The sequence below is a fragment of the Erythrolamprus reginae genome, chromosome Z (assembly GCF_031021105.1).
Source record: "Erythrolamprus reginae isolate rEryReg1 chromosome Z, rEryReg1.hap1, whole genome shotgun sequence".
Lineage (NCBI taxonomy): Eukaryota > Metazoa > Chordata > Lepidosauria > Squamata > Dipsadidae > Erythrolamprus > Erythrolamprus reginae.
In genome coordinates this window covers 70634921-70653221 of record NC_091963.1, presented here as the reverse complement: position 1 = coordinate 70653221, position 18301 = coordinate 70634921, and the positions used below count along the sequence as shown (strand labels likewise).

General features: G+C 37.6%; 1 protein-coding gene across 3 annotated transcripts in view; it reads left to right on the top strand.

The window, feature by feature from the left end:
- BBS9 (Bardet-Biedl syndrome 9) overlaps nucleotides 1–18301 on the top strand; it is a 606911-nt gene that overhangs the window by 168851 nt on the left and 419759 nt on the right. For all 3 annotated transcript variants that reach the window (XM_070726313.1, XM_070726315.1, XM_070726314.1), the window contains exon 9: nucleotides 15536–15665. In XM_070726313.1, the coding sequence (XP_070582414.1) occupies nucleotides 15536–15665 (130 nt within the window). The remainder of the gene's footprint in view (nucleotides 1–15535; nucleotides 15666–18301) is intronic.

The window sequence follows — 18301 nt, the reverse complement described above, 5'->3', positions numbered from 1 at the left end:
ATCCAAAACCTTCAACTTTACACCACTGCCTTAACCAGACCACTGCCTTAACCACTGTGCAATACAAGTTGTTTTCTCCTCCTGATCACAAAGCAGTAACACCTCTGAGAAAGTCACTGAATCAGTTATTCTGCCCAGTTCTACACTAAGACATTGGAAATTTCTTTTTACTAGATTAACATTTCTCTGGGACAAATCATTTGTGCCAAGATGCACCACCACATCAACGTTATTAACTTTACTCACAGCCTTCACAATATTTGTAATCTGCCTCCTATCCCTGCTGGCAGTGGCCCCTGGGAGACATCTCATCAGCTTCACCACATCCTTTTTATTTCTACTAACTGCACCTGATGGTTTGGTAATACTATGCACCTCACTTACAATAATGTCCCCTTGGAACATCCCCTCATCCCCTACCTGAGGGGCCTCGCTAATATCCGCAACAACCTCACTATTTAAATCCTCAAGAACATTATAGGAATTAGGTACAGAGAGACAAAAATTGCTATGTCTATGCTTCACTGCACGTAATCTTCCGGAACCTGACACTAATATTCGCCTTAAATAACAGGAGTGGACTAGCTGGGAAAAGCCTAAATTACAAAAGGACTTACTGTAAAAGAATAACATTTTGACTTGGATTATACCCGGACTATAACTTTAATTTGGAATGTGATTTGCTACAACTTGGACTATAATTATAACTTGGATTACAATTATAACTTGGATTATAACTTAATATAAATTGGGTCGTATTGAATTACAATTAGATCATAATTTCAACCTGGATTATAATTTGGTATAAATCTGGACTATATCTGAACATTAATTTGTTTAATTCGACCACATTTGGGCTAGAATTGGACTATAAATTCAATTTGGAATATAATTTGCTATAAACATGGACTATATTTGAAGATTAATGTTATTTTGGTGGAAAGATCCTTAGAATCTTGAACTTCATACATTTGAAATAAAAAGAGATGAATTAGACAAGGACTAAAGAAATAAGAAGAACCATCAAGAACTCTTAAAATTGATTCCAGAGAAACCTACTTTAAGTATATTATAATTTTTCTTTTTTAGTATATTTGGCATATTTTTAGGTGCTTTACTATATATTTTATTCCATAGTTATCTTGGTGCTTTTTATTTTATTTTATTTTTCTTTATTCTTTCTAGATTGTTAAAATATATAATGAATTGCTAACTCTTTCTTACTTCCTCCCACTTGGTCTGGTATACTCCAACTTTAAAGAATTAGGTTGTTATTTTAAAAGACTTGATTAAGATATTATATTTCAAAGTTTTATAAGTTTTATTAAGTTCTATATTATAAAGTTGATAAGTCTTATATTATAAGCTTCAAATTAATAAGTTTTATAATTTTCTAATATTTAGAGTATAAGTCTATTAAGTTAAGTTTAGTAAGTTACATATTAGTACATTAAGTTTTATATAATCAAGTTTTACTGTATTGTATTACAAATATATATATTTTTCTTTTTTGTATTTCATAGATACATTAATTGATCAATTGGTTAGATATTAAGTATATAACATAAAGTATATAATAATAATTAAGTTTGAGATTTTGATAAGTGATAGAATTAATTTTCTTAATTTACAGTGAAAAATAAAAATTATTAGAATAAGATTGTATTAATCAGATTTACAGGTGTACTTTTAAATCTTGTTTGGAGTCTACTTGGATAATTAATAATTTTCATTACAGATTAAGGGTAAACCTACACAATCCCCCCCCCCCTTTTTGTTAAAATAAAGTGTCAGTAAATAAGTGAATGCCATTTTGGAAAAAACTTAGACTTACCTTAAGTAATAAGAAGTCAAGAAATACGCACAGGATGTCAGGTACATCCACCAATATAAAGTCATTTTAAAAACAGATTTCAATTACATCTCTTACCCCACAAGTATCTCCACTGCCATTACCAGTTCATCAGAAAACGATTACAAGCATGTTACCAAAAGAGAAAGATAAGGAGAAAGAAAAGGAAAAACCACAACCACAACCAACTCTGCAAACAATTCAAGACACATTAGCTGCAATGCAAGATTTCATGCAGATAACTCAAAATGAAGCTAAACAACAACATGAAGATCTGAAAGTGGAAATGGGTGATTTGAAAGTTGATACAGGTGAAATGAAGGAAAGGATGAAAGAACTAGATGATAAAGTCATAGAAATACAACAAACCCTGAAAGAGAATGAACAAAGGATTAAGACAGTTGAAGGAAAAATGGACAAAGTTGAGCAGAGACTTGGAGGACTGTAGTTACATTCTCAACAAAGGATATGATGAGTCGATAACTCACTTAGAGTTACAACGTGCATCTTACGGTCTGAGATTTCAGAACATCATAGAAGAAAAAGATGGAGATTTAAATATAAAAATGTCAGAAATAATTGGAGAGATCCTTCAGGTCGATCCTCAGGAACTCATAAAAGAAATTGATGAACTTCACAGAGTACAGACAAGCTATGTTCGAAAACACAATTTACTGAGTGGTCCACATTAAGTTTGTAAGGAAGACTATAAGAGATGACATTTTGAAATGGACATGAAAAACTTGAAGTCAAAGGGAAAGAAATTACAATAATTAAACAAGTTCTGAGAAGAGATCGAGAAATCAGAAGGGAATATTACTTTTTGACTAGAATCCTAATCAAGGAAAACATAACCTTCTGCTGTCTCATTCCCGAAGGTCTCTCTCTGTACTGGCAAGGTCAAAGAGTGAAACTGGAAAATGTTGAGGATGCCAGAGAATTTTATGAAACAAGTGGTATTAATAAATTTGAACAACCACGAAAATAAATATCTATAAGAAAAGAAAATCAGTTAGGTGCTACCAGCCAAGAGAAGGAGGAAGCTACAGGTGTAAGAAGAAAACAACCACTGTGTGAATATAAGGATACCAAGAAATATTACAAATAGCTATGTCAGAGGATATGAAAATATTCTCAGTTAATATGAATGGTCTAAACGAACCAAGAAAAAGAAATCAAATATTTTCAAAACTTTAAAAACAAAAAGCACAGATAATTATATTACAAGAAGTGCATATTAAAAAAAACCAACAGAAAATTATTATGTAATCCGAAATTAGGGAATATATTTACTAGTTTATCAGATCAAAAAAGAGAGGTATTGCAATGTATATAGATAATTCAATAGACTCCAAACAATTCTATACAGACCAGAATGGTAGAATTTTAATTGTACAATTGAATATAGATCAAAAACCTCTTGTTATTGTCTCCATTTATGCACCAAATGACAATCAAAAAGAATTTTACAAACAATTACATGAAAAGATAAATGAATTAGATATTGAGAATATGATTAAAATAGGTGATTTCAACGCAATTTCAAATAGATCATTGGATCATTCAGGTAAAAAGAAAGATAAGAAAAAGAAAACAATCCTACCAATTACTTTTCAAAAAATGAGGTCAGAACTACTATTAAATGACATCTGGCGGGAGCGACATCTTCTGCCCAGACAGTATACCTTTTATTCGAACCATCATAAAATTTGGATAAGGATAGATATGGGTTGGGCCCCGAAAACAACCACTGAACATATTAAAGAAATTGAGATAGATACAAACACCTGGGCAGACCATAGTCCCTTAGTAATTTATTGGAAAAGGCACAGGAAACAAACTAAATGGCAGATGAACAGGAATATTTTAAGAGATTCATATTACAGGGAATGGATGGAAAAAGAACTATAAATTTTCTTTAAAATTAATAAAAACTCAGAAACATCCCCACAAAACTTATGGGATACTACAAAGGCATATATTAGGGGATTAACGATCTCTTATACGATAAGGAAAAGCAAAGAAAAAAAGAAACAATATGAGCAATTAGAAAAAGAATTAAAGGAGTTAGAAGTAGTATTATAACACAATCCAGATGATGGAAAGATAAAAAGAAAAAGAGAACTAGTTAAGCATAAAATAATGCTTATAGAACAAGAACAAATAGCCGAAAAAATTAAGAGTTAAACAGGAATACTTTGAACACGCTAACAAACCAGGACGATGGCTAGCATTTAAATTAAGAAAACATAGACAATAATAAATAATAAAGAAATTGGTAGATGATAAAGGAATGATAAAATTTAGAACCGAGGAAAAATCAAAAATAGTTGAGGAATTCTATAAGGAGTTATATAGGAAAGAAGAAATAAAAGAAGAGATTTTAAATTTTTGAATTTCTCAGATCTACCATTATTATCAGAAAAACAACAAAGAAGGCTAAATAGTCCATTTACTATGGTTGAACTACAGACGACTTTAAAAAAATCAAAAGAATAATAAAGCCACAGGTCCTGATGCTATACCGGCAGAATGGTATAAAATAGAAACTAACATATTAATGACAAATATGTTGGAAATTTTTAATAGGATTATAATGGATGGCAAAATTCCAAATCCTGGTCGGAGGCATTAATAACTTTAATACCTAAGACAAGTACAGATAAAGACAAAATACAAAATTATAGACCAATATCCTTATTAAATGTTGATTACATTTTTTTTACCTCTATCTATGCACTAAGACTTAAAAAGATTTTAGACGAAATAATACACGAAGATCAAAATGGCTTTCTACCGGGTAGACAAATAAAGAATAATTTAAGAATGATCATTAATACATTAGAATTCTATGAACAGCATCCAGGAAGACAGATGTCATTAGTATTTTTAGATGCAAAAAAGGGTTTGATAACGTTGACTGGACATTTATTAAAATGCAATTAAACAAAATGAGATTTGGGACAAAATTTGTTAATGTAATAGATGCAATATATTCAAAGCAACAGCTAAAATTATATTGAACAATGAACAACTTGAAATTTTTGAGATTTTTAAAGGTGTAAGACAAGGTTGCCGTCTTTCACCTTTACTGTTTATATTAACACTGGAAGTTCTACTGATCAGGATAAGGGCAAATAATAAAATTAAAGGATTAAATATAGGAAAAGAAACGTATAAAGTACAAGCTTTCGCCGATGATGTGGTTTTTATAGTGGAAAACCCCATAACCTCAATTTCAAATCTAATAGAAATGATAGAAGAATACGGAGAAGTTGCAGGTTTGAAAATTAATAGAAATAAGACACAATTATTGATTAACAATATGACAGATACACAAACAAGACAATTAGAAAACTTGATGGATATGAAGACAGTTAAGAAAGTGAAGTATTTAGGTATTTGGATTACAGCCAAAATAATAACTTTAAAAAATGATAATTATATGAAACTTATTTGTGAAATAAAAAAAGACTTAGAAATATGGAATAATTTACAACTATCCTTCATAGGGAGACTTTCAACAATTAAGATGAATATTTTACCTAAAGTATTGTTTTTATTTCAGGTAATACCTAAAATCCTGGAGGGAACTCTTTAAAAAAATTAACAAAGATGGTGAAAAAATTTTTATGGCAAGGGAAAAAGGCGAGAATAAAACTAAGCACATTAGAAGATATTAAAGAAAGAGGAGGTTTTGCATTACCCAACTGGAAGTTATATTATCAGGCTGCAGCCTTATCCTGGATGAAAGATTGCATAACCTTAGAAAATAGAAGATTATTAAATTTAGAGGGTTATAATCTTATGCTTGGCTGGCATGCCTTTATTTGGTACGATAAAGATATTTTAAGAAACATACAATGAGAAAATTTTTATTAGAGGTGTGGAAGGATATAAGGAAAGACCACTTTTTAACAATTCCAGACTGGATCTCTCCAATAGAAGCAATTTGCCACCCCAATTTAATTCAAGAAAGGAAGATATTTAAATACAAAGAATTAATAGATGAACAAATGGAATTAAAATCTAGACAAAAATTACAAGAAGAGGGAATAATAATTGATTGGTGGCAATACGTACAGATCCAGTCCAGGTATCAAAGAGATTAAAAAATATACACATTTAGGAAGAGTAAAAATTATTTAGGGAATTTGTTAATTACAATTCAGAGAAAATTAATAGGGAAAGCATATAAATACATGATTAGCCATAAAAGTACAGATCAGATTCTAAAAGATAATATGATAAGTTAGTGGAGCGCCATTTTGCGATTCCCCCCCCCTGCAGGCATTAATCGCTTTTACATTGTTTCCAATGGGAAACATTGTTTCGTGTTACGAACCTTTCGCCTTACGAACCTCCTTCCGGAGCCAATTAGGTTCATAAGACGAGGTATTACTGTATGTCCCCAAACTGCTGGAAATGCAAACGAGAAATAGGTTCTTATTATCATCAGTGGTGGACTTGCCAAAAAACTAAATTATATTGGAATAAAATAGAAAGGTAGTTAAAAGAAATTACCTCGCAGGAGGTTAAAAAAACTCCAGAATTTTTCCCATTAGGCATAACCAACCAAAAATATATAAAATATATTTTTTATTTAATAACTCATATCCTGACAACGGCCGCTCTGTTTAGGGTAACCCGCTCCCTTCTTAACCAGGGGGGAGTTAGGGAGCCCTTGCAGAGTAGTGCCGAGGATTTTAACACGTTTTTCGCTGATAAAATTGCTCGGATTCGAGCGGATCTCGACTCCAATTGTAAAACAGAGTCAACTGACAACGAGTCAGTCAAGGTGACTGGGGCTAAACGTCTTTGTCCATCTGTCTGGGAGAAGTTTGACTTAGTGACACCTAAGGAAGTGGACAAGGCCATTGGAGCTGTGTGTTCCGCCACCTGTCTACTGGATCCGTGTCCCTCTTGGTTGGTTTCGGTCAGTCGAGAGGTGACACGGAGCTGGGTCCGGGAGATTGTCAACGCCTCCTTGGGGAGTGGGTCCTTTCCGGCTCCTTATAAGGAGGCACTTGTGCGCCCCCTCCTCAAGAAGCCTTCCCTGGACCCAGCCATACTCAATAACTACCGTCCAGTCTCCAACCTTCCCTTTATGGGGAAGGTTGTTGAGAAAGTGGTGGCACTTCAGCTCCAGCGGTCCTTGGAAGAAGCCGATTATCTAGGTCCTCAACAGTCTGGATTCAGGCCCGGCTACAGCACGGAAACTGCTTTGGTCGCGTTGATGGATGATCTCTGGCGGGCCCAGGACAGGGGCTTGTCCTCTGTCCTGGTGCTTCTTGACCTCTCAGCGGCTTTCGATACCATCGACCATGGTATCCTTCTGCACCGACTAGAGGGGTTGGGAGTGGGAGGCACTGTTCTTCAGTGGTTCTCCTCATACCTCTCTGGTCGGTCGCAGTCGGTGTTAGTAGGGGATCAGAGGTCGACCTCTAGGTCTCTCCCTTGTGGGGTGCCTCAGGGGTCGGTCCTCTCCCCCCTGCTATTTAATATCTACATGAAACTGCTAGGTGAGATCGTCCAAGGGCATGGGGTGAGGTATCATCAATACGCCGATGATACCCAGTTATACATCTCCACCCCATGTCCAGCCAACGAAGCAGTGGAAGTGATGGGCCGGTGCCTGGAGGATGTTAGGGCCTGGATGAGTGTCAACAAGCTCAAACTCAACCCAGACAAGACGGAGTGGCTGTGGATCTTACCTCCCAAGGACAACTCCATCTGTCCGTCCATTACCCTGGGGGGAGAATCACTGGCCCCCTCAGAGAAGGTTCGCAACTTGGGCGTCCTCCTCGACCCACAGCTCACATTAGAGAAACATCTTTCAGCTGTGGCGAGGGGGACGTTTGCCCAGGTTCGCCTGGTGCACCAGTTGCGACCCTACTTGGACCGGGAGTCACTGCTCACGGTCACTCATGCCCTCATCACCTCGAGGCTTGACTACTGTAACGCTCTCTACATGGGGCTACCTTTGAAAAATGTTCGGAAGCTTCAGATCGTGCAGAATGCAGCTGCGAGAGCAATCATGGGCTTTCCCAAATATGCCCATGTCACACCAACACTCCGCAATCTGCATTGGTTGCCGATCAGTTTCCGGTCACAATTCAAAGTGTTGGTTATGACCTATAAAGCCCTTCATGGCACCGGACCAGATTACCTCAGGGACCGCCTTCTGCTGCACGAATCCCAGCGACCAGTTAGGTCCCACAGAGTGGATCTTCTCCGGGTCCCGTCAACTAAGCAATGTCGCCTGGCGGGACCCAGGGGAAGAGCCTTCTCTGTGGCGGCCCCAGCCCTCTGGAACCAACTCCCCCCAGAGATTAGAACTGCCCCCACCCTCCTTGCCTTTCGGGGGAATTGAGATCCTCTTTCCCCCTAGGCCTTTACAATTCTATGCATGGTATGTATGTATGTATGTTTGGTTTTTATATTAATTGATTTTTAATCATCAATACCAAATTACTATTGTACACTGTTTTATTGTCGCTGTTAGCCGCCCCGAGTCTCTGGAGAGGGGCGGCATACAAATCCAATAAATAAATAAATAAATAAATAAAATATGCATAAAAATTCAAAGGAGAAGATATCCCCACGGAGAATGAAGTAATAAGAAAAATGTAGAGTATGCTAAAATGAATATGATGACAAGGCGGTTAAATAATCAAGAAGAATATGACTTTTATAGAATCTGGGGAAAGATTTATGTATGGTTAAATTTTAAAAAAATGTAAAATGATTTGAATATAAAGTAATATGTATATAATTTGATTTTTTGAAAGAAATGTTCAAATATATGAGAAAAATTTTCCTTTTCTACTCACTGCATTGATCTTATAAATTTCAGTGTTTTTTCTTTTCTGTATTGGAAGGACTTGTACTTTGAGCGGGGCAACTGTAGCCCCTATATATGTTAAATGTATGTTTGTTTTGTCTGTCTTTTATGAAAATTAATAAAAAATATTTTTTTTAAAAGAAACATCTTCTCTACTGCCCTTCTTGTGGATAGGCACAACTCTGGCCATTCTCCAATCCTCAGGAACATATCCTGTTAACAGGGATTGGTTAAACAAATCAGTCGGGGGTGGGGGTAGCAGTGACAAATCTGAGTTCTTTAAGAACTCTGGGGTGGATGCCATCTGGACCCATTGCTTTATTTATCTTTAATCATTCATCTTCTTCTAAGACATCGGCCTCTAAGATCACTGGAGCTGAATCCGTACAGCTGGAAGCAATGTTCATCATTTAATTCCCATAAATCCAATTCATTATTTTACAAAAGAGAATTCTTCTAATTTATAACTTTATAATAATCTCAATCTTCTTCTTCTTCAGAAATTCTGCTGCCATCCATATTTTCTCATTTCTATATTTCATAATCCAAATTATTGAAAGTCTTTCTGGTGATATCATCCATTATATAATAGTCCTCAGGGTTTTCACATGTTTAATTTGTTCTAATGTTCTTTTCCAAATCTGTGACCATATCTCCATCAGCCAGTTCAGACATTTCTTCTCACAAAAGTTCTTGTTCCAAATAAAAGTTGATAACTTCCTTACTTCTCAGAAATAAGCGCATAATAAACACATTCCATCCTCAAGACCAAAACTGATAAAGTCCACCACCAAGGGCAGCATCTGTTGAACATCTGTTGAACATATAAAACAAGGAGTTCTGTAATAACTCCTCCAACCAGTAGATGGCAAGCTCTCATCTTTTTCATGATTCTAATATTTTTAGTTCCATATTTGTTTCCATATTTAATTCTCTTAATTGCAAACTGAAAAAACAACCGGGGGGGGGGGGGAATAAAAATAATACTTTAGTAGTCCAAGTTCAAAGTCTTTAAATGTACCTGTTTTTAAATAATCCTATCTAGGGCAATATGCTGTAACTGAAGCCTTCTGCTATTTGCCCCACCGCTGAATAGCCGCTTCCTCTAATTTCCGGCTGTTTTAGCTCCGCTGAAAAAAATTCAGGAAAAAAAGTTAGAGATCCCTTTTCAGCCTAAATCACTCACCAGCGCATCGAATAGTTTTTTGTTTGCAACACCATTGCTTAAATCATCCTCTTCCCAAGTGTTACCACTCGGCTCCAATCCCTATGTTGCGTTGTCTCCGCGGCTGGTGCCAACTCAGGCATGGCTGCCTGGCCGACCTTGCACCACTGCCAGTGTTCTGATTTCAGGCTCATACAGATAATACTTGGAATATATAATTTCTCAATGCGTCTCATTGTAAAACACATCCTCTTTATTTCTCCTTTTAACACATCAACATTGCATGCAGTTTTCTTTTCTCCTCATCTGTATCTCAGCAATTAAGTAGATAAGCTTGGCCGTAACATAAAAAACATTCAACAAGTCATTCTAAAATTTATGGGCTAATCAGGGCTAGCCAGGAGTCATAAAAAAGCAAGTAATAAATCACACATGATAGCTTACGCTCCGGAGCAAGTCCTGGATGCGACCATCTTTAGATTGCAAGATTAAATGAATTCAGATTCTCTTCTGTTTTACACCCGGATGTGAGGTAATTGATTAATTAATTACTCTCTAATATCTCCTCCTTCTTTCTTCTGAGCGTCTCTGAAAGCGTCTGAAATGAGCATCCCTCCATCTATTATCTCCCCCATTTGAGTCACTCGAACTTGTGTATGTCATTAGCTCCATGGTCTTCACTAACATTGCTAACTGTTGGTAGAATAGGGAAATTTATGTTGGTAGAATAGGGAAATTTATGATCTCTAAATCCCACTCATCCTCCGAATCTGAACATTCCTCAACACAACACCATCCCTCTCCTCATGGCCCCTCCCCTCCCCTGGGGGATAAATGGGGTTAGGTTTGCCAGGAAAATGAACATGAAAGTCAAAAAGTAATTAAGTAGCTTCAAAGTCTTTAGCATCCATCCAGACAGTGTTATCAGGCCCGCTTCCCAACCATTACACCAGGTACTGGAAACGGTCGGCGAGCCAATTAGAGTCTTGGATGCCAGTAATGTTCAAGCGGGGCAGTGGAACTCAAAAGTCTGGGTGTAGGGCATGGAGGAGCAGGAACGGCAGGAGCTGGAACTGGGGGGAGCGAAGGGGAGAGTCAGGTGACACTGGAACTAGTAGTGAGCGATGAAACACGAGATGCACATGCTTGGAAGTGGGCAATGTCAAATGGAATGTAACTAGATTGATGGCCTTTTCAACAGGAAAAGGTCCGATGAAATGTTGGTCAAGCTTGCAGTGAGGTTCCGAAGAAAGGTATTTAGTACAAAGCCAAACTTAATCACCAATGGTCAATGGGGGGGTGTCTTTGCGGGAAGGATCCGCAAAATGTTTGTAGTCCTCTTTGGCTTGAGTCAAAGAACATTGGAGGAATTGGTGACTGGCATATAATTCAGTAAGAAAGTTGTTGACAAGTGGAACTGGAGAATCAGAAGGCATGAACGGAAAGAGTCAGGGATGGAACCCATAATTAGCGCAGAACAGTGTGGTCTGTGTGGAGGTATGTTCAGAGTTATTAAAGGCAAACTCAGCTAAGGAAAGATATTTCGCCCAATCATTTTGTCTATTGTGAACTAAACAACGGAGATATTGTTGCAGGATGCTTTTTCAGTGACCCCGTTGGTTTGGGGGTGATGAGTGGACTCAAGGAAACTTTGACTTGGAGGGCAGTCATGAGTTCTTTCCAAAACTGGGCGGTGAATTGGGGACCGTGATCAGAGACGATGTTATCGAGTAAGCCGTGTAGGCAGAAGATGTGCTGGATGAATAGTTGAGCTGTGATCTTAGCCATAGGTATTCGGTGACAAAGAATGAAGTGAGCCATTTTGGTTAACATGTCCACCACTGCAAGCACAGCAGTGAAACCAGTAGAGACAGGTAAACAGGTGAGGAAGTCCATGGAAATGGTACCCCAGGGTCTCTCAGGTGTAGGCAAAGGCTGCAATAATCCTGAGGGTGTCAGGTGGCTGCCTTAGCTTGGTGACAACAGATACAGGAATTGATATAGGTGTGGACATCATGGCAAAGTCTGGGCCACCAAAAGGTTCAAAAGATGAGGCGTAGTGTTTTGAAGAGGCCAAAGTGGCCGGCTGCTTGGTTATTGTGGCACTGGTTGAGGTTGAGACCTCGGAGTGGACCTGCTAGAACGTAGAGCAAATCACAGTAGCATAGCAAGTTGTCAGAGATGGGCCATGAAGAATCAGGTTCTAGTTCTTGCTTTCTTTGGTTAACAAAGCGGTCCTGGCGTTGCGCTTCCCGAATTCGTTCTCGAAGATCTTCCGTATCATGGATGGCTGCGATCGACACAAGAAGTAGAATGGTACGAAGCGGTGCAGAATCTTGGATTTGGGTGTATTCAGGTTTGCGAGACAAGGGTTCGGCTTGTTTGTTATCCACTTCGAAATGTAGGTAATGCGGAATTCAAATCTGGCAAAGAAAAAAGACCATCGGATCTATCTCTGGCTCAACTTCCTGGCAGTTTGGAGAAATTCCAAGTTTTTGTGGTAAGTTCTGATCTGTACTTGGTGACGGGCTCTTTCCAGGTGATGTCACCAGGTCTCAAAAGCAGTCTTAATGACTAAAAGTTCTTTTTCCCAAATGGTATAGTTGCGTTCAGCAGGTTTTAATTTTCTGGAATAATAGGCACAGGAAAATAAAGGTCCACCATCTTGGTGTTATTGATAAAGTACAGCCCCCACTCCAATGTCGGAGGCCTCAGCTTCTACGATAAATGGACAAGCGGGATCAGGGTATTGGAGAATAGGTTCTTGTATGAAAGCTTTTTTGAGGTTGAGAAAAGGTTGTTGTTCTGTATTGTCCCATTGGAATGGAACTCCTTTCTGGAGAAGATGAGTGAGGGGCGCCATTAAGGTGGCAAAGTTGGGAATGAAGGTTCGGTAGTAATTGACAAATCCCAAAAATCGTTGGACATCTTTGGCTTGAGCTTGAGGTTGCCAAGTTTGCAACGCATTGAGTTTTCTGGTGTCCATGGTGATGCCTTGGTAGGAAATGACATGTCCTAAGAATTCAATGGAAGTTTGAAAAAATTGGCATTTTTCTAACTTGGCAAAAAGGTGATGTTGTAGGCGCTGGACTACTTGCCGTAAGTTGTGTAGGTGGGTTTCTTCAGAAGGAGAGTATATCAAAATGTCATTGAGGTAGGCGACTATGAAGTGGTCAATAAAGTCCTTGAAAATATCATTCATGAAATGTTGAAATACTTCTGGCACAGTGGTGAGTCCAAAAGTCATGACAGTGAATTCAAAATGGCTGTAGCTGGTGCCAAAGGCGGTCTTCCATTTGTCACCTTCACGAATGCAAATGAGGTTGTAAGCGCTTTGCAAATTGATTTTGGTGTAGATGGTTGCTGTGTGAAAGTGCTCCATGAGTTTGGAGATCAAGGGTAGAGGGTTGCATTTACGAATGGTAATGGAATTAAGTTTGCGATAATCACAGCAGAGTCTTAAGTCTCCAGTCTTCTTTTTGACGAAAAGTATTAGAGTGGAGAGTGGTGAAGAGGAGGGTCGGATGAAGCCTCTGGCCAGGTTCTTGTCAAGAAAGTCTTTTAAAGGGGGCGATTCGGGTTGAGACATTAAATAGAGGCGCCCCCCAGGAATTTTGACGTGGGGTAAAAGATCATACAATCACAATCATAAGATCAGTGGTGGAGGGGGTAGTTGGTCTGCTTCTTTTTCGTCGAAAATGTCAGAAAAGTCTGAAATGTCTGGTGGGAGGGTGCTGGCAAGCTGGGCTGGGAGTGGAGTGGTAAAAGGTGGACAGATGTGGTCTACACATTGTAGACAAGGAAAGGAAATATGATTTTGGGACCACACGATGTGAGGATCATGAGTTCTGAGCCATGCTAAGCCAAGGGCTATAGGCACGTGGAGACATTTGGTGACATAAAATTGAATAGGTTCTTCGTGGTGTGCGATGGTTAAGGTGAGTGGTTGGGTTTGAAATTTGATTGGTCCAGACAAGAGAACGCAGCCGTCGATGGTTTTGACAACAATAGGAGGTGTGAAAACGAGTGAAGGTCTTATCCATAAAGTTGGTAATAGCTCTGGAATCTACTAAGGCAGTAGCAGGGAGGGTTTTGGGTGGATTTCTTAACTTTACCTCAGAAAGTTCCAGTTTTCTACTGGTTCCAGTGTTCTACTGGTTCCAGGGTCACTTGACGCCCACCAGTTCCAGCTCCTGCCATTCCTGTGCTCCTCCACGCCCTGCACCCAGACTTCCAGTTTGCCGCTTGGACATTACTGATATCCGAGACTCTCGTTGGCTCGACGGCTGTTTCCAGGACCTGGTGTAATGGTCGGGAGGCGGGCCTGATAACACTGCCTGGATGTGTGCTAAACACTTCGAAACTCCTTAATTACTTTTTGACTTTCATGTTCATTTTCCTGACAAACCTAACTCCATTTATCCTCCAGGGGAGGGGAGGGGCCATGAGGAGAGGGATGGTGTTGTGTATACTCCCTTGCAGCTTGAGCAATATTCAGACTCAAAGGAGGATGTTTTAGAGATAGTAAATTTGCCAGATTTAGCCACAGAGGGCACAGTTAGTGGAGGCCACGGAGCTAGTGATATACAAATGGATACAGATGAATCAAATGGGGGATATAAGAGATGGAGAAATGCCCATTTCAGAACGTTTCACAAATGCTTAGAGGAGAAGGGGAGGAGATATTAGAGTGATTAATTAATTAATTATCTCACATTCGGGTGTGAAACGGAAGAGAAGCTGATTTCGTCAATCTTGTCGTTACAAGATAGGGGCATCCACGGCAAGCTCCGGTGCGTAAGATAATCTTTATGTGATTTATTTCCCTGCTTTTATGACTTCTGGCTAGCCCTGATTAGCCCATAAATTTTAGAATGACTTGTGGAATGCTTTGATGGTACTACCAAGCCAATCTACTTAATTGCTAAGGAGAGAGAGGGGGAAGAAAAACACTGCGTGCAATGTTGGTGTATTTCAGAAGAGAGCAAAAAAAATAAATAAAGAAGTTGTGTTTTATTAAGAGATGCATTGAGCAATCATTTATTTCAATTATTATCTGCATGAGCCTGAAATTGCTATTGTTACCATGTTGTAAGCCGCCCTGAGTCTAAGGAGAAGGGCGGCATAAAAATCAAATCAATCAATCAATCAATCAGAACACAAAGTATCCCTTCTTTCTTCACCACCACTTCGGAGTAGCTTTGACCCCATAGGGTGTCCTGGCAGGCAGGTATCATCTGGGTTTTGCAAAATTCCACAGATCTCTGCTATCCCATATCCCATAAAAGGGTTTTTGTAAATAAGGGGGATTATATTTATTTATGAGGTTCTACATTTCTTTTAGTAATATATTTTATGCATTCTGAGTTTGTGGGGGAGGTTAAATTGTTAAATTGAAACATTTTATTACAAAAATTGTACCATATCTCATTGCTTCAAACTTTTTGTTACAGACATATTTTAGTATTCCTTTCCAGTTTATGTGCGACTAAATAACCTCACAAAATTTGATTTTATTTGCAAAAATGTAGTCTTGACATTTCTAAAGAGTTATCCTTATTCATACAGTTAACATATACTGGCATAACCTATAAGAATGTATCTTAAAAGAAGAAAAATAGTAAAGAGGAATATGAACATCATATCTTTTCCAAATTCCTTACATATGTTGTAGCGTCTGGGACTGCCATACACACACTGATTGGAAATCACAACAGCATTCTACATATTTATCAAGGTGTGACTCTAAAATGGGCAACTCAGCTTCCTCATATTCCTGTGGCAGCACGACTGGGGAAATTACTGTAAGTAGTTTAAGCATAATTTTAGCTTAAAACCGTATGTATATCTGTGTGTAGTTCCTAGAATAAAATGCTTGGTTTTAATTTAATTGTCCTTGATTGATTTGTTGTCAGCTATGAAGATGGAGTTGAACATGTATCTCTCCAATCACTCCAACATCTTAGTGTTAACTAAATAGTTGATCAATATTCATTCATTCATTCATTCAACTTCTATGCCGCCCAATCCCGAAGGACTCAGGACGGCTTACAACAAAACAGTTAACAATAAAAATAAGTCCCATATAAATTAAAACAATAACCCCAGTAAAAACTCACAACTCAGCAATCCAATCAATACAACATACAATTCAATACAATTTGGCCCTGAAAGATGTACAATTCATGGCCCCCAGGCCTTCTGGCCAGTGTTCCCTCTAACGTGGGTTGTGTGCTATAGCGCAGGAGATTTGAGATGTCTGCCCATGAGTTTCCAATTCCAGCGCAGAGGTCTGACCTCTGCGCTGGAATTGGCAATTAGAATAAGGTTACCAGACCTTGATCATTTGTCCTGACTCTAAAATGAGCCATGACTTTAAAACTGACTGGATTGGATTTCCACAGTGGGGGAAGGAGCGGGGAAGAAAGAAGGAGAGAAAAGTATGGCTTTTTCTAATTGGATATTGTATTTTTTAAATTCTCATTGAAGGCATTTGTAATTGCCTCTAAATGATGTTGGTTTTGCTTTTGCAAAATAAATAAATAAATCAAAACAACCTACTTAGGTGCAAGTCAGCTGAAAGTCCTAGAGAGACTGAAGGTAGATAATTCATTAACAATCAAGGCATGTCAAACTGATCTGTGTTTCCTGAACTAGATACTGGATATTGGATACTAGATGTTGTTTATGGTTATTCCCAGTTTCTGGAAGTATTGTCTACAAGGTGGGAAGATGTTCCTCTAAAGAGATGTCTCTTGTGGCTTGTACAGATATTTTAAAATGTGAAACATTTTCTAACAAAGAAGATGGAAGGGACCTTGGAGGTCTTCTAGTCCAACCCCCTGCTTAGGTAGAAAACCCTACAGACAAGTGGGTATCCAACATCTTCTTTAAAACTTCCAGTGTTTCAGCATTCACAACTTCTAGAGGCAAGTAGTTGGATGGATTAATTGTTCTCACATTCACTCCTTGCTTCTAAGTTGCTTCTCTCCTTGATTAGTTTCCACCCACTGCTTCTTGTCCTACAGGTGGTCTGGAGAATACCTTGACTCCCCCTTCTTTGCGGCAGCTTCTTATTTACATTGTAAATAAGCTGTCTCACACAGTTCTTTTAAAACAGAACTCTTATAAAATTGAACATTAAGTAATATCCTAATATACATTTCGAAACTTTGAACTAGAGGAATCAGCAAATGTATGATACTTTAGTGACTGGACAGATATTTAGCAAGATATTTAATAAATTTCACTGCTGGTTGGGATTTATAGCCAAATAAACATGCAAACAATTGTAGCCTTCTGTTAAAATGAAGCTTCTGTGAACATAATATACTAGTTGGGAGAAAATATACCTTTGTATTTCCACTCATAAATTAGTTTGATTAACAAAGAAGATAAAAATAAGGTTTTATCATGGTTAACATGGTTTCTTGATGGTAAAAGATATATTTAGGCAGGGGTCCCCAAACTTTTTACCCAGGGGCCAGTTCACTGTCCCTCAGACTGCTGGAGGGCCGGACTATTAAAAAAAACTATGAACATATCCCTATGCACACTGCACATACCTTATTTTAAAGTAAAAAACAAAATAGGAATGTACTATTTAGAGGGGGGGAAGAAGTCTAAAATTCATATATGTTTATGTTTTGTTTTTAATTTAATTTTGTTGTTAAATATTAGGATGTATTAATTTGTAAAATTGGATTAGAATTTTAGAACTATATAGAATTACATAGGTAAAATTAATGGAAGATACATAGGATAAATAAGGGGTTTATGATATGTACTGTATGGTTTTATGAGTTTGCATTATGAATTTAAAATATACTTGGAAATGTAGAGGATTGATGAAAGTTAATAATAGTAAATGCTAAGTGCCTGAAAAGTAATTGAGCTTGGAAATATTGAATGAAATTATATAAAAGTAAATATGAAAATGTATTAATTGATGCATTGATGTTCAGATAGATTTTCATAGTATTACTAGATTACTATAATACTATGATAAATATTTAAGAAATGAAGATTTTAAAACATGGATTTATTAATAGTTGTGTTTTTAGTTTTGCTGGGTTTTTTAGTTTTAATAGTAATAGATTTTGGTTTTGTTTTATTATTAATTTCTTTTAATAAAAAAGAAGGGAATATATGTATGTATGTATGTATGTATGTATGTATGTATGTATGTATGTATGTATGTATGTAGATTGTTCTGAGTTCGGGTTTTGCCCCGTGTAATATTTTGAGTGTCTATGTGACGTTTTGGTGAAATCACATTCACCATCATCAGGCTGAAGTTTTAAGCTTCGTGCTGCTGTAAATATGGAATGTTTGCAACTGCCATTTGTTCCTTATATATAATGTTGGGGGTGGAGATTTGGTTTGAATGTAGCAAATAGATTGGGTGACTATGTTTTAGTCATTTGATTGGTTGGTGGAA